Below are 25,882 nucleotides of genomic sequence, written 5' to 3'. Positions count from 1 at the left end.
TATGGGACTATTTTTTCTCTTTATCCAAAATGAGAAATGCACAAGTCTAGCACATGAACTGGATGAATTTTAGAACTGATGAACACTGACCACTTTGTGTGGTGCTCAGTGGGTATTACAGTACTCTCAAGGTGTTTATTTAGATTGTTAGAGGTGGGAACACAGGTGAGTATGTGCCTATACTGATGCAAAATATATATGATCAAGCTGGTTTTTTCTTTAAAAGGTTTTTAAAACTGACTGAATCATTCATGTGTTTGATGCCACCAGTACCTCCACAATGGAATTAAAATAATTATTAACAATATAATTCATTATTTCCTACCTGACTATTATGTTTTTGGGACTTTGTCAGCATTTCTTTTGACATCTAAGAAAACACCATCACTGACCGAAAGCCAAGTTTAACATCTTCATTTCATGCACAACTTCAAATGAAAGGCCTTCACAGTTGGAATGGAGTATTTCATCTGCTTAATTACCATTGTTTTTCAAAACTCATCACTCCATTGTTTGGATAGATTTACGTAAGACTAGGCAGTAAACACCCAATTACTCAGGCTATGTGAATCTGCATATAGATTCTACATTAGGATTCTACAGTCATTTCAAATGCTTCAGAAGTAATTACATGACTGACACATGATGAATCAATATGTATGCACGAAGCCATCAGACATATAATGTATATCAGTAACAAAAATGGGATATATGCCAAAAACCAGTATGCATAGCACTACCCAGCAACACAACAGTCAGTGATGGTTTGCTAACTGCTTTTTACTTGTCTTGACTGGTGCACACGAAATGGCAGAATCTGCTCTCACCAGATGTTATGTCAATGCTGTAACATTCAGGTATGGGCAAGTGAACAGTTAATTTGGTCTGATCAGTAATCTTGCTGGGTTGTGCAAACCTCTCTCCTCCTCCAAACAATCCATCAAAACACAGAAACAGAAAATGAAACTGGAGTAGGCAAGGATTGCTACAACAGGGCTGAAGCACCTGGGCATATCCACCTCAAAGCTGTGGTTGATCTGGGGCCCCATCACAGTCCTGTTAGATCATAGTAGTATTGATCTGTGGAAGAGTAACCACTCTACTTTCCAGACCAATTTATTGGGGAAAGGGAGAGAGTCCCATCACAGACACATACGGTTTGTTTCAGTCAGGGTTACATCCTCTCTTACTCCACTTATTATGTTACAAGGTTAAAATGGAGTAGCGTGGAATATTTTCATAACAACTTGGATTTTTCAGTGAGGAACAGGCTACACAAAATTAGAGCAGGACACCAAGAAGATGAAGTACTTAGAGAAGGGGAGGAGATGGCGGGGGAACTGCAACCTTCCAGAAAAAAGGAGAGAACCTAGCCTGAACAACAGACAGGCTAAGAGGACAGATTCGTGTTCCTGAAATGCTTATTACCATTTGAAAGAGATGACAGCAATCAGCAGGAAAAAAAAAAAAAAAAAAAAAAAAGGAAAAAGCAAAGCACAGCTCATAACAAGCTGAGGAACATGTCCCCTGATGTCTAGGTAATGACAGAAACACACTGCCACATGAAAGTAGTATCAAAGATGAACTAGATCATTTCTTTTGAGGTGAGTAACACAACATGATTTCTTCAGACTGACTTTTTCCATAGCCAAGAGCAGTACAGTTGCAGAGCCAGCTCCTACTCACACCAAACTGACACAGCCAGGAATCCAAAAAGCACCATCAATGTGCACCATCAGTGTCAGCAAAGTGACAGCCACCATTCAGTAAATGAGAAACCCACGTGGTAAAGTGCACATTATAAAATATTTCTCCAAATCCCCCCAAATTGTGTGAAGTCCTCAATGAAACTAGGACCTAGATAAACTCCTGGCAACCTTTTTTATATACATACTAGAGACAAACATCCTTCTCCAAGCTGGAATAGGAAAATAAAGGCTGTTGACCGACCTGAATTTGGACATCACTTTCAAAACAATCCTTTCACTTGCTCTGTGATGGGGTCAAGATCAATGTCATAGAAGCATGGCCTTGTAGGCAGTCCTGGCATGGTGCTCATCTGTGGGAACAATAAAATGAAGTTATATTCCTGCACCTGTATACAGATAATAATTCCACCCATGTAAACCTTAGATTAAGAGCAAGGTTAGATTGTTAATCATGGACTCAGCTGCAGATGTGATCTTCACCACATTTTTTGTTTCTGTTAAAAATGTCAAGCTTGGTACTTTTTTGATTCATTTTTAAGTGTATGCTTCTAAAAGACAGGAAGGAGAAAATAAAACCCACAAAATACAGGCTAGCACAGCAACCTAAGAATAAACTTCTTAACAAAACGAAGACACTTGGGACTTATTTGTTTCTCAGAATATTTATCCAGAACATTCATCCATTTATATCTACTAGAAAAAATCACACAGCAAAGACCAAGGGCATAATTGCCCAAATTCACCTGGTGATATGAATGTGTTAAACTCAGACCTCTCCTACAGAGTACCAGAATATAGGAGCAGAATTAATCACAACACTTTCATGACTGATTATTTAATGTAAGAAATAAATTGAAATAGTTCAACTAAACGTACGTGGATTACAGTTGAATCCTAATTTAGTAGTTAAGAGTTAGGCAGGTTGAGATATGAAGCTCAAGCAATCCAATTATCTCAAACTATGCATAATTAAGACCTTGATCTAGCATAAGACACCAGCATCTACATAGCTTTAAACATGTAAATAGTTTCATGGACTTAAATTACAGTTAACTACAGCTCTGCTCATGCTACTTATACTATTATTTACAATTGGCGTTTTAGCAGCAATTAAAGACATGCATGACGTAGAAATCTTGAGGTGCTGCTCCACAATAGCTTAAGCCACTTTTAACCAGCTTCTCACCTCCTCTGCCTCAGGACTCCCCCCCGCTTGCCCTTGTGAGGGAGATGTCTGGCGAGCAGGTTCAGCAGGATAATGCTATTTTTTGATCTGCTTCATCTCCTCCTGTTTCAGTACCTTGAGCCAGGAAGGGTTTTCCCATCCCCAATGCCAGCACTGGCGCAGGGTAAAGGCTGTGACTGTGGGGCCATTTTAAGGCAGGGCCAGTTTGGATCAACCTGAACCACTGCGGATTCACACTCTTAAGTCTTCCCAAGATGACAGAAGCCCTGACTACCTCAGCATATTTCCACTAATTCAAGGCCTGAGTACCAGAAACAGTCCAAACACAATAACCTAAGGCAAAGGTCGGATTAAGGTTTGTTTTCATGACATGAGCTGCAACCCATTGCTGAAAGGGGACAGTTTCACCCTGTGAACCCCTGGGATGATTCCTCCTCTGGTACTCGTCACTGCAACCAACCTTATTCAAAACAGTGAACTGATGAAAATACACATTTTTATGGTCAGGGCTGGTTGGCTGATGAATTAAAACAACTTACTGCACGACCGAATCACCAGCAGGCCACTGGCTGCAGCCCGAGCACGCTGTGGCCAGCCATCACCTCCCAGCAGAGAGCACAGGGCTGGGCAGCTTTCTCCCGCTGTCCTGTCCTCCCTGATTTCCCAAGGAGTGTAGCTCAGCTACGGTGTCTTCTCTGGCCAAAAGCAAGCTCTGACAGGCTAACTGGCCTCAAAAGAGGAGAAGTACATGACCACCATCCTAGCTCCTCCAGAGAGCCAGATTTACAGGTCCCCTCAGGCTGGACCAGCCTGTATTTCTTTAAGTCAACTTGTTCTGCTGCATATTCAGTGATGGACTTAGCAGCTCCCTTACGCTTCAATTTCACTCCTAATGCTCACGTAATGTTTCCATCATGGGAATACAAGCAAACTGTAAAATCTCTTCACCACAGTCTCAGCTATTCCAGAGAGCTCTGCTGCCATTCCAGAGGTTAATCCCACATTGGGAAGGGGGAAAGGAGCTCAGGGAGCTCAGTACTGGTGCAGCCATCATCTCACTTGAGATCTGGCTCTCAGAAGAAACAATGCAACGAGCTCTTCTAGTTAACTCAGTACATTTCCTCTGTTTTTAAATATAGTCCTTCCTGATCTTTTGTTATTGCACACAGTAAGAATAAAAGACAAAACTATCTGTTTGCATTGACCAAACCCTGTCACTGACTGCATGACATCATTTTATTGGCTGACATTGCCTTGGCATCTCAGCTAAGTACTAAAACACCTTGTTACTATTCTTTATCCATTGGCCACACTAGTTGGACTACTACATCATCAGGGTTACTGAATTATTTTCTGTCTCAGATTCATTCCAGTTTCTGAATTAATGCTTGACAATAAACTGCCTTAATGAATTACGTCTCACTGGAAGGAGAATGAACAAACTGCTAAGACAACTTTCTGGTTACTCTGTGCATGACAGTTCTACATCTGAAAGTAAACTCCCAGATTTCAGGTTCCTTCTTTTTTTTTTTTTTTTTTTTTTTTTTTTTTTTTTTAAAATATAACTACAAGAACTTGGCCAGTCTTCATTTTCCCTGTAAAATACCAAAGAGAATCAGTTTAGGGGAGTTTTTCCTTATTTTTTTTTAAAGAAATGTAAAAAAAATAAGTTACACATGTTTTGGATTTGTTTTTTTTTTCATAGGCCCAGTTCTACACCGGTGTAACTCCACTGTAGTAACTAAGTGAAATCTATTACACCTACAAAATATGAGTATCAAACCAATTTATTGCCAGTTCAGGGAATACAACTATTCTCATATTGAAAATTTAAGTCAACAAAAGAGAATGAGTTCATCTGAATTAAAATTACTGCTGCATAAAATGAAGTACAAGGCAAAATAACCCACAGAGGAAACACTTCGGGATGACTACCTATGTGAATCGCAGAGCAAAAATAAAACACGTCCTGTCATTTTCCCCATGGCCCAGACTTCCAAACAGGCAAAGCCATGTAGATTTATGATCATTTCTCTCTGCTTTCATCATTGGGACACACAGAGATAACATGCGGCAGAATCTATCCCTTTTTCATTACTTCAAGGTCAATAGGAGGAGATGGCTGGCTGGCTGGGGAGATTACTACTGATTATTTCCTCTCCAGCCCTTCATTTCTTTCCTGCCAAAAAGGCAGGGGAGAAGGGAGAGCTCAGTCGGCTGTGAGGCAGAATCAAAGCTTCAGCTGACTTGCTTTCCATGTGGCTGTGGGCTCAGAAGATCCTCTTCCCTCTCACTATTTTCCACCATACTGAATGAAGGCGTTAATGAGTGAGTTCACAGGCTGGCCTTAACCCCAGCAGGTATGATCTGGAAGCATCCCTCTCCTTGCCCTAAGTAACTGGAGCCTAGATTTTTGTGCACAGCAAGGGGGCTGGGATGCTAACCTGCCCCCTGGCCGCAGCACATACTGCACCTGCACAGCGGCTGGCAGACTGCCTCCACATCCAAGGCTTCCTGAGATAACTACTTACCAAAATTACTTCATTTCTAAAACTTGAAAAAAGGAGAATCAACAATGAAAGAGAAAATACGCCTAAAACATAGATCACTTTGGTAATTAGCAGGTATGTACAGTATGAAAAAACCCACAGAAATTTACAGTCATACAGCTGCTTCATCTCATACAATATACACCCTATATATGTTGCACGGAGATCAGCACAACCCTCCACTCTAATATAACAACATTTGGGTTATAGATTGGTAGCTATGCAGCATCACATAGTACGGCTGTGAGAAAAGGGAAGGGTAAGAAGCAGTGAATGGCAACACATTATCCACTTAAGACCACAAACTGAATGTAGGTAGCCAAATAACCAGTACATAATTTGACCAAAACTGCTACTATCACACTTCCCCTGGGAAAAGGAATATATAAGGCATAAACTTTGCACCTTAAGACTTAATGCAATTCATACGAATGCTTTATGCAGGTGAAAAAATAATAATAAAAAAAAGGTTTTAGAAAGAACTCATCCAGCTGCTGCCAAAACCATATAATTTAGGAATTAATAGGAACTTCTTTTATAGGAACTCACTGGACTCAACCATTTTCTTCACAAACTGTACAACTATGTACACATCCACGAGAGCAAATCAGGTGCAGAAAGATGATGTGAAAAATACAATACCTATTTATTACTTTGGCATTCTATGTTTAGGGGGCAAAAGCAACAAGTCTTACAGTCAACTATTCTGAGGATCATTTATGCTCTTGGAAATGTACAACGGCATTAACAATTTTAGTTAAGAAGGCCTGAAGGAGGATACTGCTATTTATACTAGGCATTTATGATCTTCCAGAAGTTTACTTACATGACTAAACAAAAAAATCATACGGAGCTTCCTTACAAAAGGAGTATGCCAGTTATTTGTAAGCTGTATGAAAGTGGTGTTCCACACACCTCTCCAAGAGCATCTCTCCACAACCTCTCCATTCACTGTCACTTGGAAGAGTGACTAAGTTGAGCTTCACTGAAGTTTCATTTAAATTACAGTTTTATGTTGACTTGTAATTTTAGTTGGCCATAAGGTCTGCATAACAGTTGCACAGTCAAGCACCAAGACTTTACTAGACAGGTTTGTTGTGGTCCCACAAAGAAGTATGCTGCTTAGCTTCCTTTTTTATCATACAAATGCCTGTCACTGGTTGACATATCCTGCCTTTTATTTCAAGTGTATACCCATCCATCCATATATATACATCTCTTTTTTTCATTTATATACATGAAAAATCCTGATAGGACCTGAGATCACCTTAACTGTGTTAGCACAATGGCGTGATTTGGAACACAGGTGGTCCTGAGGGCTACAACTCGTGTTTAGTGTCTTTTTCACCTATTAGACAAGATGTGTCTGTTTTACAGGCATAGCATGGTTTCTCAACAGAGAAAGAAAACCAGAGGAATCTGTACTTAGACAATTAGAAGATACCGGAAAAATCAGCAAACAGCTTATTGAGGAAACCTCCCTGTACTGTGGCTTATGGAGTTAATGTTGCATTTGACAAGAAGTGCAAGCAATTTTCATTATCTAATTGTATCCCTTTGTTATTTAAACAACTTAAGACAACCCACAACCATTTCAAACTTGAAATACTGCAGAAAACAGATGTTGTTTCTCAAGAGAATCTAGCATACACATGACTGCGGATAACTCCTCAATAAAATCTGATGGGGTGAATCGCACATCCCACACTCCATCAGCAAGAAAGAATACAAGAGGAAACTCCAGAGATTTATAAATAGCGCTATAAACCTGCATACGTTATGTTCAGCATGCCAGAATTTGTTGGAATCCTGAGGTGTAGCAAGAAGAAGCTAAATTTCAAGGTCTCAGTAACATTTCCTAGTGTGCATTAGAGCTCTGAAAGACAGATTTACTACCAAAATTTTGCTCCTCTGCAGTGCATCTACCAGTCTCAACACATGTGAAACTGAAAGGAAGAGCCTTCCTCCCTTCTTCTGAAGAAATCCCTCCAGGTCTCCAACCTTGCCTGCTGTTAGGCACTCTTTATCTCCAGTGTCAGAGTACTCCCTCCCACTGACACCTGGGTACTGGACATGCACTGGAAGTTGGCACCACGGGAACTGCAATTCATGGAGTGGGAGAGAGGCTAACGGTCACCTCACCGCACTGCATGACTGGAGAAATGAGTGCTGATTTTATTACTGGATGCCTTAACGTCCCTGCACTCTCTCTTTTAAACCTATACTTGGAAATTTTCATGACACTGTCCATGCAATGAGGGTAGCAGGTAGGACTACAGCACTGAAGCATGCAACTGTGCAAACACTTCCAGTGAGTGGTCACTTACTTAATCTTCAAATTAGACTGTCCTACACCACACAGAGGCACTCAGTGTGCACTGAAGAGGGAAGCTAGCACACAAAATTTAGGCACCACATCCTAAATATCTCCAGGATCAGCTTATAGTTAGTTCCACAGAACTGGAAAATTTCCCCGCTCTGCGCTCTATCCCTTCAGAGGTAGCTCATGTTTTGAATTATTGAAAAAAAAATTACATTAAAGTGTCAGAAAAGAATAATTAAGAGGACAATATTATTTATCTTTAAAGTAAAATGAAACGGCCAAAAAAAATTAAATAATTGCATGATATAGTCTACACACCTTCCCCACCCTGTAATAGAGAGAGGAATGACACTATACCAAAGACTGAACTGATGCTCAAGTGACTCTCACATTAGGAAAAGCAGATGCATAATGGAGGCAGGTTGGGGCTTCCTTGGAAAAGTATCAACCTACCTTCAAAACCTAATAAATTCAGCCTTGGAAAAGGCAATTATTTCTAAAAATCTACTTCAATCACTACATAATGCTTGAGAAAAGATTATCTCATTATTTTTCATTGCCTGGAAATAACAAGGATTTCTGAAAGCAGCTAAGCAAGGATCTTTAGTTAGTGTTTAAATAACTGTTTACTTATAAGTTTTAATGAAAAATTGCCAAACCTGATGATAGCCAGAGGAGACGGGGAGAGTGAAGCTCATATTTCCTTCTCAGGAAATCTTCAACCAAAAAGGTCTTGTTGCAATGTATAAGAACAATCACAGTAAGAAGTCGATACATTAGCAGCTTTCAAAATGATCAAAATAATGTTTGAAAAGATGCTGATGCTACCCTGCCATATGCTGTAGTATTCCTTGCAATAAACAGCTCTGTTTCACTGGCATGCTGACTGATATCAGGTGCAGAAGTCCATCTGGCATCAATTATTCCATTATAATTGTATCTTACTTTAATGTTTCCACATTCTTGGCAATTGTTCGATTTTGTGAAAGGATTTACAACAACAAAATGCATGGACATTGCTCTTCTGCTATCAGCATCTGGATGAAGTTATAGAAGTACTGAGTATGGATTACACAATCCAAATTGACCTTGCTGCCAGGTGCTCAAGTGAGCCCGAAGCAGCTTGTGCCCTTTTATGTTCTCTGAGGGATTACCAGGACCCTACAATTTACTCATCTTGAGCAGAAACAGTCTGAATCTCCAAGTGATCTCCTGGGCAACCTAAGGAGAAAACCAAACCCCACACAACAATCCACATCTGTCCAGTATAGCTTTCGGAGAAACCTGTGGGTACATATCCCAAAGGAAGCAGGGGACAAGAGGAAAAGCAGTCAGTGCTTGGTTGGCCAAGTTCTTGATGAATAGGTAATACCACTGGAACTCAAGCCTTGCTGTTGGTGACATGCTCAAGCACTGAAAACCCAGAAACGGCATTTTACTAGTTATATTTAGGCATAGATGTAAACTATGAATGAGCAATTTGGTTACAATAAAGTAACCTAAGAACGAGCAATTCCCCGATTAAGTGAAACATTTGTGACTCACACATATGACTGCAGTTCCTCTCAGCAGTGCTGTCTCAACTCATTTTCATCTTAGAATTTATAAAACCGTACTTGAAGCAAAAGAAAATGGTCCCCGTAATAACAGCACAATGGGATCAATATTTTAAATTTTACTTGAAAAATACAACTCTCTCTGAGGTAGCACATTAGATGGTGGTAGTTCAGTGTACTATTTTTTCACACCATCCGCAACACAGCATGTTTCACAGGGTATTCAAAGCTGGTTTTTGCCTTAAATAGGTCAATTGATAAACAAAATAGTGCAAAAATGAAAGCTACAAAAACCAAACAACCCACCCCAACACCTCCTCCCCCCCAAAAAACCCACCAAACCACACAATAACAAACAAACCCAAACCAAACACCCCCCCCTCCCCCTGAATAAAACAACCAACCACAGAGGACATAAAGGGAGAGACTGAAAAACAGGGCTACAAATTCCAGGTGACTTGTTCCAAAATATTTCCTTCCATCCCAGCCCACTCAAATCCATTTCCAGAAGTAATTGCTCCCTTGGCCAAGGCCTACATCCTGATTTTCCTTTCCCTTTTGGGCTTTTGACAGAATCCCTGGCAGAGGATTCTCACTCACTGCCTCTTGTACAAAATCACCTCCTCAGCCAGCAGAAATCCTTCCCTCCAGCTCACCTCTTACGTCAGAAGCTCCCAGGGCTCTTCCCATCCTTGATGAGTGTGCAATATATCAGGCAGTTCTGGAAACAAACCTCTGAGGGAATAAATCCAGAGGACAAAGGTGTTCCTCTCATGTGCTGTTTCAGCAACAGCAGTACCTGAAGTATCTGATGTTTGTGGGTACCTAGTCCTTTGTCCAGTGCTTGGGCCTCCTGGTGAAGAGGAGGTGCCCAAGCTGCACCAGCAGCTCAGGTTCTGCTGAAAGCACAGCAGGTTTTGTGGTATTTGGGGAGGAGAGGTCTCCGCCTTGCATTTGCTAAGGGACTGGACACCATTTCCTCTGAAACCAGTTTATTTTGTACCAGTTGCTTCTCTGGAAGGGCCATTCCTCAAACACTGGGAGCAAGTCCCATGTTCTGCTCTTGATCTTCACTACACCATTTTGTTTAAAAGCTTCATAACTTTCACACAAGACTTGCACTTGCTGGTCAGACAGCCCGACATGTTCACACAGGAAAGCAGAGAGCCTCAGTTACAGCCCAGAAACTAGAGATACTGGCAGCCGCAGAGTATGTAAAGTGAGTATGTGTGCCCAACAAGCAAAGAATTTACTGTTCCCAGTAAGACATGCTAGGAGGAGCATCATTCAGTCATTTCAATGACAATTACAACATGGAGAAATTCCAAAAGATTGTGTAACTATGGTGAAAGAAACTACATTTAACTGCTGCCATACATACTAGCCCTCTTGGCTACAATTAACTAGATCCACTGACATCTGAGGAAGTCAAGTTCCCCATGAAACATCGTATCAGGCAAAGATGATGTGTGTGTGTGTGTATATATATGTGGGAGGAACTGCTTCTAAAGAACATAAAGGGATTATAGCAAAGGACCCCTTTAAATCAGTTCTTTTTAATTGTTAAATCACAAAACTGGCTTGGTCTCACAACTTGATTTAAGCTAAGCACCAGCGGTGACCTTTATAATAACAAAGGATATAAGAATATTGGAAAACATCTGAAACAACAGCAGTTGAAAAAAGTGGAAGAGGAGGTGACTTGAAGAGGTCTCCAAAAGGCTGCTAAGAAAAGCAAGCCTAGAACAACCTATGCTGGAGCTCACACCTCACCTGGAAAATGGAGGAGCATAGAAATGCTTTGAAAAAGACTGAAAGCCACTGACTTGTGATGCTCTAATGCCTTCAAAAGAGTCACCTTCTTTGCAGGTTGCCTGAACTGTGCTAACAGCTGTAAAGAGAAAGGAAAAAAACCGTAGCTGTGAGTGTGCAGCTTAACTCTCTCATGGAAACACTGATTTTCAAAGTTTCTCTAAGGAGATACTAAACCTCTAATTTCTGTTCACTGAGAGAGAAGCACAAGTTAATAAGCTGTCAGACAGATATAATTGTTAAAGGAAACCAGACAAAATTTTGTTAACTGACAGAGAGCCCAATCTTTATCCTACAAATGTGTATCCTTACATAATATAATAAAGATTTATATTTTTACATTTATAAATAAAATAATTTTCAAAGTACTTACAAATTTGAACTAAATGCATTAAGTACATCTGGGAAATAAATGAAATAAGATCTGTATTTTAAAAGGTGAGTGAGATAGGAGGCAGAAAACATTAAATGATTTGCCAAAAGCAGCTGAGGTGCTGCCAGGAGAATGGAACTTGAAATTGGTAACTGGTTCTCATCTTAGTCTCATATAACTGAAACTCAAAAATAACCATGCTAAAATAGCTACATTGTATGAAACATCTTTCCCTGTTACATAATGAAGCCTTTGTATTAGTATTTTTTAATGAAATAACAACTTTCTCCGTTTCTCACACTTTGCTCAGTATGATATTTTGTGGGTGGCATTCAGTATTTTTCCCAAATGAAGCATGTGAAAGGACAAAAAAACATGTGGACAGCAATAATGAATTTCTGCATCTCAGCACAAAACAAATTAACACAACTCTTTTTTTCTGTTTTGAAAAACACCTAATACAGGAATGATCTACAGGAACTTCTTTTCAAGCATTAGAAAAATATGTAAAAGTGCCACCATCATAGAAAGTTTATCTGTGCACAAACAGAGTAAATAATAAAAAGACTACAGTAAAATGATAATACAGAAATTAAAAATCAGTTAGAATATAATCTCTCTAATGCCAAAGTGAACAAACTAGCAGACAAAGTTATAAGCTTTATTTACTCTCATGGTATAGCCCCCTGGCTCCTCCTAATCAAAACAAGGCCAGTCTATAATGAACTTTCATTTTTGGCAAACAAACCATTTACAACTCCACTGCTCAGCCAAAGGCATAACACACACAACTCACAACACATCTGCTAACGTTCAGAATGCCTCCTTCCCTCCCGGTGACCCCCTGAATGAAGGCCCCCTGTGATGGCACAGTGACCTCGCCTGAAGAGCTGCAATGCCCCCGTAGTGTGTTGCTACCCACCTGCCTGGCTATCTTCCTTGAAGAGAGGCTGCTGGTGAGCAAGAGCGCTCTCCCTGGGATGCAGCCATGGATCCTGCTGCTGCCTCATCATCAGCATCCCCTCCAGCAGCTGGAATTCCCATAGTTATTCTTATTTGATAATTACTTGTTCTTTATTTGTGGGAAAACTCTGCTTTATCTTTGCTTGCACATTATATTTCTCCTTTGTCAGACGCTTAAATACTGACTGAAGCTATTTTTAATTTGATTTTTTGTGCAAGTTATTAAGAAATCTAGTTTTTTCTTTATCCCAGAGAAAAGTAAAGAGACAAAGAGCTTCACAAACTCAGAGGAAGCTTGTTTGTGTTGTCACAAACACAACTCTGGCAAGATTACCTGCAGAGCATTTGGTTTCCATGTCTACTCACTGCATCACATCTTTACTACAGGTGCCAATTACAATGGCACTGATGTTCTTTACTACAGTCTGGATCAGAGGTCTACAGCCAGCATGACTCACTTAGGGCGTCAGGCACAAACAAACCTGACATATGCAGTGCCAGCAGCATGATGCTGCTTTTCTCTTGTACCTATAAAAAAGGCTTTACTCCCGGTATGCCACTGCATGTTCTCTCTTCCATGTGCTCCTGCTGCTACCGTGTGCAAGTCTGCAGAACAGTGTGGAGCATATACCTGGCCACAACTGAGAAATACAGGGATGAGAAAAAGTAATCAAAGGCAGAAGAAGGTGGGAAGTACCTCTATGTACTTTGCTGCTTTTGTTTGTGAAACATCGACTTTTATCTTCATTTCATTCAGTCTAGTAACAAAAGCTTCTAGTGCCTTGTTTTCTACATGTACAGAGCAGCAGGGTGTTGTGTAAGCACAGAAAACTGGTGCAGCGTGATCAAATAATACAGAAGTTACACATTTTAAATCAGCTAGAAGGCAGGCAGGGAGCATGCCATATCACGTCAGAGCAAATGTCCGTGTCCCAGGGCTTTGTCTCTGACAGTGGCTGTGCTAGATTCTTTACAGAGAAAAGCTGAAACTATGGAGGCTGACAAAGCAAGCTCTATCCAACACTGGCAGCCAACAGCTGAAGACTGACCAAATCCTTGAACGCTATGCGTAGCGCTTTTCCCAACTTACTTACTTGTATTAATTACAACCCTGCATATTGTTGATGGCTATAACCTTTCAGAAGTCTTGTTAAATTCTTGGCCTCAATAGCCCGTGTTAATGACTTCCACATTTTAATGACACATGAGAAAGTATTTCCTTCTTTCACAGAGGTATTAACATAGATGCCTGGCAACATCTCTTCTACGACCAAAGAAATATTTCAAAGAAAACCTAGTTTCTAGGCAGTATGGAGACAGCTTCAGATAATCTCTAAATTTGACATAACAGCACAGGGACATAATACAGGTATAAATACAAGTCTATGAAATTCACAAGACTTCAGAGTCACAGATAAAATTTTTGTATGAAAATGGTTACTTAAAAATTGTCTTTCTCAGTACTTCAAATATTAATTAACAAGTCAAGAGACCTAAAACAACTTCTGTGAAGAAACTGAGAATCATCCAAGTAACTTTAATTAAATGGAGAGAAACAAAATGGTCAAGTTGCTAAAGAATATGAACCTATTGCCAAATTGATTCAAGGAATAAGCATAGAGCTCAGATAACAGCAATTAGCTTTAAGCACACATTTCAAGTCAGCAAGCCTATACAAAATACTACACATCACACTGTGTGCTGGCTGATGTTTAAAACCAAATTCAGTGTCCCTTTTTCAGAAGGAAATGCCTACATATAAGTGTGTGGCTGTATTATAGCCTCTGTAACATTCTTCTGCTTTTCAAGATTACTGGGTAGTTATCCAGTAATTCAAATTTTAGCTGAAATACATACTTTACATGATTTTTTTCATTATTGTGGCATCAACATTATAATGCAGAAGTAACCTGTATTATGTACACCTAACAAATGAAATAACCTTCACAACTGAAACATTTTTTCTTTCTTTTTAGTACTATGGCATTGATCCTCCAGTTATAACTTTTGAGTTTCAACAAGCCAGCTGAAGTGGCTGCAATGCCACATGAATAAGGTTCTTTACTTTTTTTGTGGATCTGCTGGGATTACTGCAGAGGGCTATGAGAAGCCTGGCAGACACTGAGAAAAACAGCACAGGTCAGGAAGTAATTTCTGGGAGCAGATGTTTGTTCAATTGCATTTACAGATGGATGCCATGCAAAGGGAAGCTGGCATCTAACAGGTACTGTACTCACATCCATTTCACTGTCATTAAGGCTACTATTAAAAAAAACAAAACTCAAACTCATGCCTCGGTGAGGAGAAGGGAAAATGCTGACATAACCAGGGCACAGCTCCAAATAACCTAGGAGATGCTCTGTGACATCCTTATTACTCATTTCCTCTCATTAGATTTTGACCCTTGCCTTGCTCATTCTGATTTTTAAGGCTTACAGTCTCTTTGCTAGTGAAGACCCCTTAAAAAACCACAGCAAGCAAAAGGCAGCCCTTCACACTCCCTGCCCTCAGAGGGCTGTGGCAGTCAGGGCGCAGGAGCCCAGGCTCCTCCCCAAGGCAGCACAGATTTACAGCTTCCAGAACACAGGCACCTGCACCCAAATTGCTGCAGAGGGGCATGGTTGCAACCCTGCCTGTCTGGCCACACTCCGGTTCACTGAAGGTCTGCATGAGATTTAGGACTTTGATTAACCAGCAAGAACAGTGAGACTTGGAGCAAGAGATGGAACAGACACTCCTGCCACCCCTCACTTTTGCTGCCCAAGTATCTCAGTCAATTCTCAATTAGTTTCTGGACAACTACTTTTTTCTGGATTTATATAAGGCAAACCAAAAATAACAAAGGCTTACCTACAAAACACTAAATATAGTACACACTAACTGCTGTGGAGCTGATTCACAAGCAGGTCAGATGTCCTTGCACTCAGAGCACCACCATCCCTCAGAGAGGCAGGAACTGATATGGCTTCAGCAATCTGATTTTCATTTGCAGACATGTCTGCCAGAACCCTAAATCTCATACCATATTACCTTTGTGACTGATATTAAACATGTGTCTGAAAAGAATCAAAGGGCAGTCAGTTGTCTTTAATCGGGGAAAATTTAAGATTTTTTCTTACTCAAGTGTCAAAAAATATTAATAGAACTTTGTACTTTATAAAGTGGAAAGACTCCAAAACCAGGCAGTGTTCCATGTACCTGCAGTGATAAGTGCAAGAATGGTTAGCTATAATATAAGCCTATTAAAAAAAACCAACCCTCCCCTGTAAATATCTTTCCCATCTGGGAGAATACTGCAATTCTTCATGAAGAATGCCAGCAGCAAACAGTCATGCCGAATTTTCCTCTACAGCTTGTATTTGGTTCTGGATCAATCACAGAGAAGATATCAAAACAGAAGCCTTTAATTGCCCCATACAATGAAGATGATTTTATCCCCTTAAAGCTGAACTTTTATGAACGTATTCCTGGAAAATATTACCCCACGAAACCACCAGGCACTACACTGCAGTTATCTAGGATTCATCTTGTACACTATTATTTATTTATTTATTTAACGTATTAGAAGTCATATTGAAAGGCCTACAAGAAAGCACATTTTTTTATTATAATGGCTTTTTTATCCGGGAAATAGAATTCAGAACACATCTTTAATGAAATGGTCCATTTGGCCTAAACAACCCAAGGAAAAAAAAAAAGTTGCTATCCCTTCAGAAAATATCATTTTAGAGCATAGCAAATGTTTTCCATGCAAAAGTATACATAGGCTTGGCTAACATTTCAGAGCGGATTCAGTTTACTCAGAAAAAACCACTTTTATGCTGGAATAAGAATGCTTGCAGCCAGATGTACTATAAGAGCCATTCTGCTTAAATTTTAACAGTACCTTGTTCTAGTATGACACCCGTGCATGTATGTGGTGGGCATTTGTGTACATATATTCACCGATTTTCCCATGCCAGTTTCTCTCTTTTTGACTTTTTACTACACACTAGTGAGTAAACCGAGTGTCCCAGCTGTACCCATTTTGTACAGCACACATAAAGCATGAGGAAAAGGCATTTAAATGATTTGAAATGATTGCTAACATTTCCTTTAGAAAAAGGTGAAAGAATCCATTCTTACTACAGACTTGTGCAGCAGCACATTTATCAGGAATATAAGGAAGGGTGGTCACTGACTGTCACAGCCTTCTTAGCTACCAGGGTTTTTTATGTGGATGGCCTTTCTACATCCAAATTAGGGTAACTTGCTGGTAAAATACACTGCTGTAATACCATTAAAACATACCTTTTCATGAATGTGGTCTGTTTTCAAGAGCTCACATCACCTGGCTTATTAGCTCATTCATTCAAAGTGGCAACTCAGGAATGGAAAAAACCCTCCAGCTCAGAGGAAACAACAGTTATGAGACTTGATGATCCTTATGCAACATGGGCTTTTTGAATTACTGAACAACCTAATCTATTAGGAAGCCTTATTTGCTTGTGCAGAATTGTGGCCCCTGCTTTTTTTATGCCTTGCTGTGTAGGAAAGACAAATAAGTTCTTCAAAATGAGCTTCCTAAGGCTTGTAAGCACAGTTTCTCCGACCCCTGAGGGACTCCAATTCAGCCGGTAAAATGCAGAGCTGCTTGCACAGTGTTTACACTTCTGTTCAACCTCAGTGGTGGAAGGCAAAACCTCACCACCTCTTTAGGGATGCCGGCTTGTGGGCTGCAATGCCACCTTGGCTCTTTCTCCTGAAATGATAGCTAGAGCACAGACAGTAGCATAATTTTTATTTCCTTTTCAACTGAGTGCCTGGGAGAGGGAAGACTGGGCACTGCACTTTGGAGTGATTTGCACTCATGTGATTTGATGTCTCTGAGACTTTTTTTTCCCCCTTTTCTTTTATACTGGCCACTTCAATAAGCTTCAGTATCGCTTTGAGTATCTTTCTCCCTCTTACATATAATCCTTTATGGATTACATATCCTGTTCACTAGCAGGGGAATATTTGAAGTATTACATCTATTTGTATAGCTGTGCCAGACATTCTTCTTATGCTCTTCCTGTGCTGTGTTTGTAATTGTATCTGTCTTTCAAAAATTCAATTAAAGGATAGTTAATGAAAATTAATTAAATTAGTACTCTGACAACACAGAGCAGCACCACATAGATGACATATTACAAGTTCATGATGGAGCAAAGAGAAAGCAGCAGCAAAGTACTGGTAAGTCTCTTCTGCATTCCTCAAAACACTGAGGAAGGATGCTCTAAAGTTGCTTGTTAGAAGGGATGGGATGTGATACACGATGTGAAACAGCTGCTGCTTTCTGAACGAGGCAAGAGGGAAGCTAAAAAAGAGAATTCAGAAAGGTAAAATGCATGCAGGTGTTGAATCCTGCATGTCTTCTCCTTATTCCTAATGAAAAGAACATCTTGGCATTTTTTTGAGGAACAAGGGTGTAAAATATGTCCTAATTCTACAAAACCCCTACGTTCTTCGGATGAAGACAGATGAGAGTGGGTTCAAATAAATAAATAAATAGATCTGCAACATTTCACCAGAGAAATAATTCTCCTACGTTCAAAGTATTTTGTTTTCCAGCAAAGATGCAAAAATCCTCAAACACATTACACTGTATACTGATGCAACTTTTGTATTTGATTCTGTTCCAGCCCATCTAATATATGGGGGTGGGGCAATAGAGAAGAAAGGAGGAAAGATGAAAGATATCTTAATGATCAGGAAGGCAGCCACTATGAATTATGACTAACTTATTTGCCAATCAAAATGAATGTGAGGATATGCACAGGAATTTTATCCCCATGAACGCTTACTAGCTGCCTCTTACTGTAGTCAAAACGTACATATTCTTGACAATGTATGAATGTTTCTGAAATCTGATTTAAATGACTTAATTTATCCTGAAAATACAAATCCAGAACTGGAAGCATCCTTAATTGTATCATGCCACTAACGGTGTGTAGGTAGGTAGGTGTGTCCATACACATGGGTAGGTATTCCTACTCTTCTGAGTACATATGGAGGAAATGTTTTTTTTGCCCAAAGTAAACTATTTAAAAACAATTGTGTTGCAATTTTTAATCAAAATTTCCTGCAGAGCTTTTCCCCTTGGTACACATAAGATCTCAGTTTATGATTTGAATTTCTACGAGACTTTTATTTTTTTCTTTCTTTATGGTATCACCTATCTCAAAGCAAAATGATGAGTGACAGGCTGAGTTGACCAGCTTGACTATATTGAAACACTCACACCATTTCTGGCTTGCTGTACCTGTGGTTCACTGCATATTAGTCCCAGTGTGTGCTGCACAGTCCATGCATGCCCTTCCTCTAGGTTCCAGCACTATAAATTGAATTTGGGGATACAGCCAAACAGCTTAAAACTTCCCCTCTAATATACAATGCAGCACTTTGTCTTGCTAGAACAGAAACCCTGGGTAAGCTTGCTCAGGCACTCTGCAGAGAGTTAGAACTGAGAATGGAGCACGTGGGCTGAGTTTGCCCAAGTTTGCCTTCCTGAGACTTACAGCACTGCTATTTCAGCAGCCACATTTCCCTTTATGGCAAGGCTTTCCAGAGTATCCAACTGCAGTAATTTAACCTGCCTGTAAAGCAAGGCCATGTTGAACACAGCTTTTCAGGGAAGCTGGGCCAGCCCTCCAGCATTTGTCCTCTCAAGAGACAAAAATAACTTTATTTTACAGAATCAAATGAGGAAAGGGGGGGGGGGGGGGGGGGGGGCGGGGCGGAAATCGTATTTCTACACTGGTCTTCATACAGTCTATACAAACAAAAGAAAATTAATATGGAATATAATTAAAATGTGCCAATTCAATTACAATTGATCACGCTTTTCAGCCAAGCACCATTTAGCATTACCTGCGCCCTGAACCATCAGCCAAGATGGGCATGTTTCTGCTTAGCTAGAGAAGAGAACTATGCCCCACACAGCACCCATTCACATGTAACTCCAAGGGACCAAAGGTCTGGAAGCAACACTGTGCTTTGAGCTAATGCTCTTAAAACGATCAGAGCAAGAGGAGCTACAAATATCAGGGGTGAGGAGTGAAAACCTCATAAGTGGATATTTCAGGAAAATGAGAATCAAATGTTGCATTTAAACACAGTCTATTACAGTTATGTTGTAAGCAATCAATTAACATTCTTTCAAGTATCATAGGACCTAAGGACTCATTAAATCAATTAATAATACAATACTTTATGCTAGTTCATCAGGTGCTGTTAGTAGCACACTGTGTTCTACCAGAGTAACTCTTCTTCCACTTCACTATAAAGCAATATTGAGTATCAACATTTTCACTGTTTGGGTTAAAACCAGGATTAAACGAAGGTCTAATTTAATGTTACTAGAATTGACTAAAAGTTACTGAAAGCAACAACTACAAAAAAAATTATAAACCAACTATAACCAAAGCAATTGTTACTAAAACTAACATTTTTTTTTTTTTTTCAGCTGTTTTTTCCCTGAACTGGTTTGGGTATAAACAGTAAGTTCATCTGAGCTCTACTCACACAGTTGCAGCTTGTTGGTTCACTGTGGGTAACCAGCAATAAATTTATATGATCAAACCCACTGAAGCACTACTGAGATTGTTTGGATCACGATGTAGGGAAAGAGCTAACACAAATTTTATAGGTCTCAATAATCCTGTGTATTTCACAGACCAGTCATATGAAACTAATAACTGATGATGAGACTGTTTATTAAGGAAGATCCTTGCCAAAGTGAAGGAAGGTCTACTGACTCAGAAAACAATCACAGTGGGAAAACCCTCCGCTAAAAACGTATTACGCATGAGACAGGAAATAAACGAACTTCATAGCATGATGTGAAAGCAGAAATATCCTTTCAGCAGGCAGAGAGTGTGAGCTGCCTTCTCAGCATCCCAGCGAATACTCCCCAAAGCCAGCGGGAAGACCTGTCCCAGCTGTACGTGGGTCCGGGGCTGCTGTCCTCCCTGCTTGTTAGTCATGCCCTGTGTTGTCAGGCATAGGTTAATATAATGTAAAGGTGGCAAAGTGCATTAATAATCCATGGTATCGCTGGAAGAAAAAGCTAGTTATATATTTGGATGAACATGCCACTGAGCCAAAGAGTATTCATTCATTGGGGCCCAGTGCTCTGCTAGTGGCCATCTATCAACTCTGAAACCATAGGTAGTCCTTCCCACGCCATATGATGTACCATCACAGATCGCCATGCTGCACTGCACAGCATGTGATGTGCTCCTTCCACTCACACTCCATAGTCTAGAAAAAGGCTACCTTCAATGCTTCTCAAAAGCACCAAACAGTTAATTGATGAAAAGAGTTAAGTAAGCATAAACACAGAGCTTTGGAGAAGTTTGTGTTTTAGCAGGAAGATTTTGGCTATCTCCTTTCAAAACCTGAATGTCTTACGCTGAGTTATCATGATGCTAATTTGACATAATTTTTCTTCAATTCTGCATTTCAAAATCAAGTTAGATCACAGTGGTAACTATAATTTTCTTTTCCACATCATATGTTTGCAGACATGCTCCATGGGCTGGGAAGTCAAGTAAGAAACAAAACAGAACACACTGTTTCATTGGCAGATTGGGAGGTAAACAAATTCCTGAAACCACCACCTTAAAAACAGATATTCAAAAAACTTAAAAGCTTTGGGTCAGTGACTAGACTGCAGATGCTAATCCAAAATTTGTGTCGGCTTCTGAAGCAACCAAAATATATCGATCCCTACACAGACTTCCAGGACCACACTCCTTCCCCTGTTCTTCCCATAAAGGCACATATGCCTGCCCACTTTCACGTCTAAATAACTTGGCCCTTTTCCCAGAGCAGTATGTGATATCCTCCTTCCTCTCTTTAAAGGCATGACACAGAATCCAGCTGCAACTATACTGAAATTTGGCTACAAATACCATGTGCAGCATATCAGCTCCTGGAACTTCCATTTTGACATACAACGCAGTGCATTATTATCACTAAATAAATAAAAGATTACATATAACAAAACCAACCCATTTCCTTACAAAACACTGCAAGCTTCAAATCAATGTCGTAAAGCATTTTGTAAAGGAGAATGATTGTAGGAGTTATAAGGAAAGAAAATGAACTAGGATTGTGATGATAGGACCATTTCCTTTGTCAAAATGTCCACAGTTTTAAAAACTAAAAAATAAAAAGGTCTGCTTGGGAAATAATATTAAAAAAAGTTCAATAATGAGATTTTCAAAGCTTTGTGACATTCAGATACCCAGCTGCCCTTAAAAATAACGTGACTGTTTTAGTCCTTAATTCCTACCTAGCTTTGTAAAACCTCATTCTATGCAGCTCATTATTAGAATCAGTTCACCTATATGGTACCAAATCAAACTTCAGCAATTCCTACTTTAACGTCATTAAAGACTGAGGTTCCATGGAAAATGTTTTAGTTGTGAAGATGCCAGAGGAAATCTTTCTAACTCTCAGCAGTGTCAGCAATATCCCCAAACAAGATGCCAAAAGATTTGTTTCTTGATTGCTCTATGCAACTTCTTTAACTGGCAGCTCTCTCCTTCAGTGTCATTTCAGCCCATCCCAAGAGAAAAAGTCATACTTTTCCTGAATCAGTTGTCCCATGGCACTCACTATAGGTTCAGCAGCAGCAGTATGTGCACAGCTGTAAAACGTCTGGCACACAGGTGTATGAAACTGCATTTGCTTGCTGTCTGGCTAGTCACGGCACATTTTTTTGAAGGATAACAAACAGTTATCATGTAGAAAGACAGATAGTACTGTTGTTACATTTATCTGTTACATTTACATTTTTATAAGTTACATTTATCTTCAGTGTTGTAAACTCCAGAGTAAGAGAGAAGAGTAAATGTTACATTCATTTACTAATAAAGAAAACTTCTATGGGAGACAAGCATGGCCCTTCACTTTGGTACCGATAATCCAGCTCGGATCCTAGTTTACTTCCGAGGAGGAAGTGGGTGGGGCTGCAAAGCGCACTTTAAATAAATCCTCTTACGTCGTCTGAAATGGAATGGGAGCAAATACTTTCATTCACCAGTTTGGACCTACAAGTTACTGCCAGCAGCATTACAAACATTAATCTTAAATATAGCACCAAAGACAGACTAAACACAAAACTCCATAAAAGAAGTAAGGTTTGTATAAAACTAAAGTCGACATACAAAAGGCCGCTTACACAGGGCATGGAAGAAAATATGTTGCTTCAGTATAAGACATTAGATACTAGAAAAAAATATTAAAAAAATTAAATCAATGTCATATTTGCCAAAAGCTTTGATTGGACAAAATTGCTAATTCTAAGGCCACACTTAAAATAGCACAAGACAGACCTACATGGCACAAATGAGGATATAACTCACGCCCGATTCCTACCAGGAGCATGGCAGGCACACATGTGTGAGTTTTAACACAACAGGTGCAACAGTAGCCAAAAAGATTTCAGCATGGGCTAGTAAGCTACACACACTTTCAGAATCCCTCAACAGCTTGCACTGCAACTGCTAGCTGCATCTTCATCATTGCCACCACCTGGGTATGCGTTTGCTTACTCACAGTACAAACATCTCAGATTTCTGCACGTGTACCAGCAACAGACATAGGGTGGCTTGTGCTGTAAGTGAATGGAAGCAGCATTTGCTGTGTGTCTGGTCATGCCCAATAACTCGTAGACGAAACTTGATGAGACACTGGTGGCACTATAACTCTTACTACCTCAACCAAGCTCTCAAACAGCAGTCTAAGGAACAGATTTTCTGATTTACAGCCTATTAAATATATGTGACTTGGTCCATATAAGAAGTCAACATGACAATTCAGCTTGCAAGCTCAAAGTGCTTACCATTGCAGAACAATGGATTTTCCTGTGATCTTCTCCTCCTCTTTCTGTTAAGAGCACACTCTACAGCAATAAAGCATCAAACACAAAATGGGGGACATATACAGGAAAAAACAACGGTACAATCTAATCAAATTATCCAAGCAATGCTGAAATCAGGAAACATTGACATACACACCTGCTTATTCTTTCTGTGTTAACTTTCTTCAGAAGGTTTTGTCCCCCCCCCCAAAAAGGCTCATGACTTTGCATCTTTTCAAAAGCCTCCCATTACTCAAATGAAACTGAACAAGAATGAATGCAAAATGGATAGTCATGAAGACAGCAAACATGAGACAGGGATTTTAAAAGGAAGGGCAAGTCTTCAGCATAAAACAAAGCTTTCCAAATGTTTCCAGCACCAAAATGGATTGGCAGCATGAGGTGATAGGTGCTTTGGCAGAGAGAAAACTGACAGTATAAAATGAAATATGGATAGGTTATTAAAACAGCAAGCTTTGCTGGCACCTGTGGTTTGCTGAAATTCTAATCAAGTTTCCAAACAGAATTCCTATTTGGAATTGAAAAGGAATTTCTCACCTATTGTCAGAAGATTTAAGGCTCATTTAATTAGTCCTGAAAACAAACGGGTGCAATATTTTCTTTGACTGATGTTACGAAAACACACACATGTTTCAGTTTACCTGTGTTTCTCCTGACTTCATACTTCTCTATCTTTGCTGTTAAGGCAGCTGGAGTCAGTTAGTAAATGTGTCTCATTTTGATACTCAAACAGCAGTTCAAATATATCCATAACTCTTCACATACACTCTGTTCTCCATTGAGTCGTCAGTACAGGACCAAGCCGTCCAAGCATGTTACTGGCAGCTTTTTGATTCAAAAGTAAATTCTAGGAAGATTTACCAGAAGTGAATCTAGTTTACGTCCCCCAAATACTCTGTAGCTAAGGTGGGAAAGGTGCCACTCCAAACACTTCCAAAACAGTTGAAAAATAACAAAACCCTTCTTTTTGCTCAAGAGATAAGAACAATATTCAGAGTTATTACATTCACTGCTGAATCAGCAGCTACCTCTACCTTCCGCTCATCCATAAAGAATAATCTCTAAAAGATGAAGCGAAGATCTGAAAAAGAGCTAGGTTTTACTAAATAAGTGGCAAAGTGTCAGAGGTGATATTCCAACTAAAACAGTGAGCATCATTATGCCCTGATGCACCATCCACATTATAGTAGTGCTTAAACTATTTCAAAAACAGGCTTTGCAGTTGCTTGGCCTAGAGGATGTATCATGGGATCAGTACTCAAAACAAAAGCAAAACAAATACCTCAGATGCTCTTAAAAATTTCTGCTGGGAAATACAAAAATTTTGCTTTCAATTTTGGTAAAAGATTGGCAGATCCCTCCAAAGGGTTGCAGAAAAGTAGCTAAACTTTAAATTACAAACAATCTAAGGTGGTTCTTTTTTGCTATGGGGTTGCTTGATTCTAGTTATCAGAATTTTTTATTATTTTATTAAAAATTAGTGAAAAACCAAACCAACAACTAACACTATTCCTAGCACTTCAAAATTCAAGACTATTTGAACAGCAGGGAGCAGGGAGGGTTAACCTATGGTATTAACAGAAACAGGTTGTAAACCAGCATTAAAGAATAGATATTCAGTGCAAAAATTAAAACAACTCTGCATTCCTCATGTTGCTCTTTCTTACCCTGTACTTAACTCCCCACTCTGCCCAAGGGCTCCAGGCCCCATCCCCTCTCTAGAAGGAGAGGACTGAAGCCTGAAGGGGATGGGCTGCCCCTAGGCAAAGGTATCTGTAGTCACATGCAGTCTGCAGCAGTGCCCTGGAGGGAGCATTTCTCATCCATGGCCAAGTGGCTGGTCCTGCAGGACTGCAGAACCTCTGTGGTAGCTCTGTGTAAGCTAACTAGGGACCAGCCAATCTTTCTCCAATGCAATAAGCTTGAATCTATATACACGTTCAGGTCAGTAGCTTCCTAATATCTTCACATTTAAGGCATCTTGCCACAGTAACATGCAGGACACTAAATGGAAGGGATGTGCTAATCTGGCACTATGCTTAATGAAACATTTTTGAATAAATACAACAAGCTTCAACATCTCAAAAGATTTCAAAACTCAGGTTGCACTATCATTCGAACAATGTCCCAAGCAGCACATACTACTGCTAGCAGCACCAGCCTGATTTCCACAAAATTTGGGTAATTTCCCAATTCTGTTGCTTGTGATGAACAATTTCTTTCTCATCTAAATACAGGGATTGTAGCTCACTTGTGCCTCCTCTGTGACACTTCAGAAAGTTACTGCTGAAAAGCACTGTGTAAGCATGTTACTGCAAATATATTATGTGATATCCTACCAAATGGGAAGAATAGTATTGCAAATTGATTTTGAACAGTCCATTTGGGAGTTGCTAAGGGTGTCCACAGTGCATTGAACAACTACTGCCTGCCATCTTGTTTGTCTGCCCACTGACATCAGATTTTGTATGAATTAATGAACAGCTTCCACAATACACT

At 39.8% G+C, this 25,882-nt stretch overlaps 1 protein-coding gene across 8 annotated transcripts in view; it reads right to left on the bottom strand.

The window, feature by feature from the left end:
* Positions 1 to 25,882, bottom strand: part of MTHFD1L (methylenetetrahydrofolate dehydrogenase (NADP+ dependent) 1 like) — a 157,118-nt gene that overhangs the window by 4,798 nt on the left and 126,438 nt on the right. For 3 of the 8 annotated variants that reach the window (XM_040598296.1, XM_040598298.1, XM_040598303.1), the window contains 2 exons: positions 11,097 to 11,214; positions 1,951 to 2,059 (listed from right to left, as the gene is read on the bottom strand). In XM_040598296.1, coding sequence (XP_040454230.1) covers positions 2,016 to 2,059; positions 11,097 to 11,214 — 162 coding nt within the window. In that variant the 3' untranslated portion in view covers positions 1,951 to 2,015. Of the gene's footprint in view, positions 1 to 1,950; positions 2,060 to 11,096; positions 11,215 to 25,882 lie in introns of those variants that run through there. The other 5 variants (XM_040598299.1, XM_040598304.1, XM_040598300.1 and 2 more) reach the window with 3 other exon arrangements.

Source organism: Falco naumanni, chromosome 6 (assembly GCF_017639655.2).
Source record: "Falco naumanni isolate bFalNau1 chromosome 6, bFalNau1.pat, whole genome shotgun sequence".
In the NCBI taxonomy this organism is placed as follows: Eukaryota; Metazoa; Chordata; class Aves; order Falconiformes; family Falconidae; genus Falco; species Falco naumanni.
This window is presented reverse-complemented; position numbering and strand designations above follow the sequence as displayed.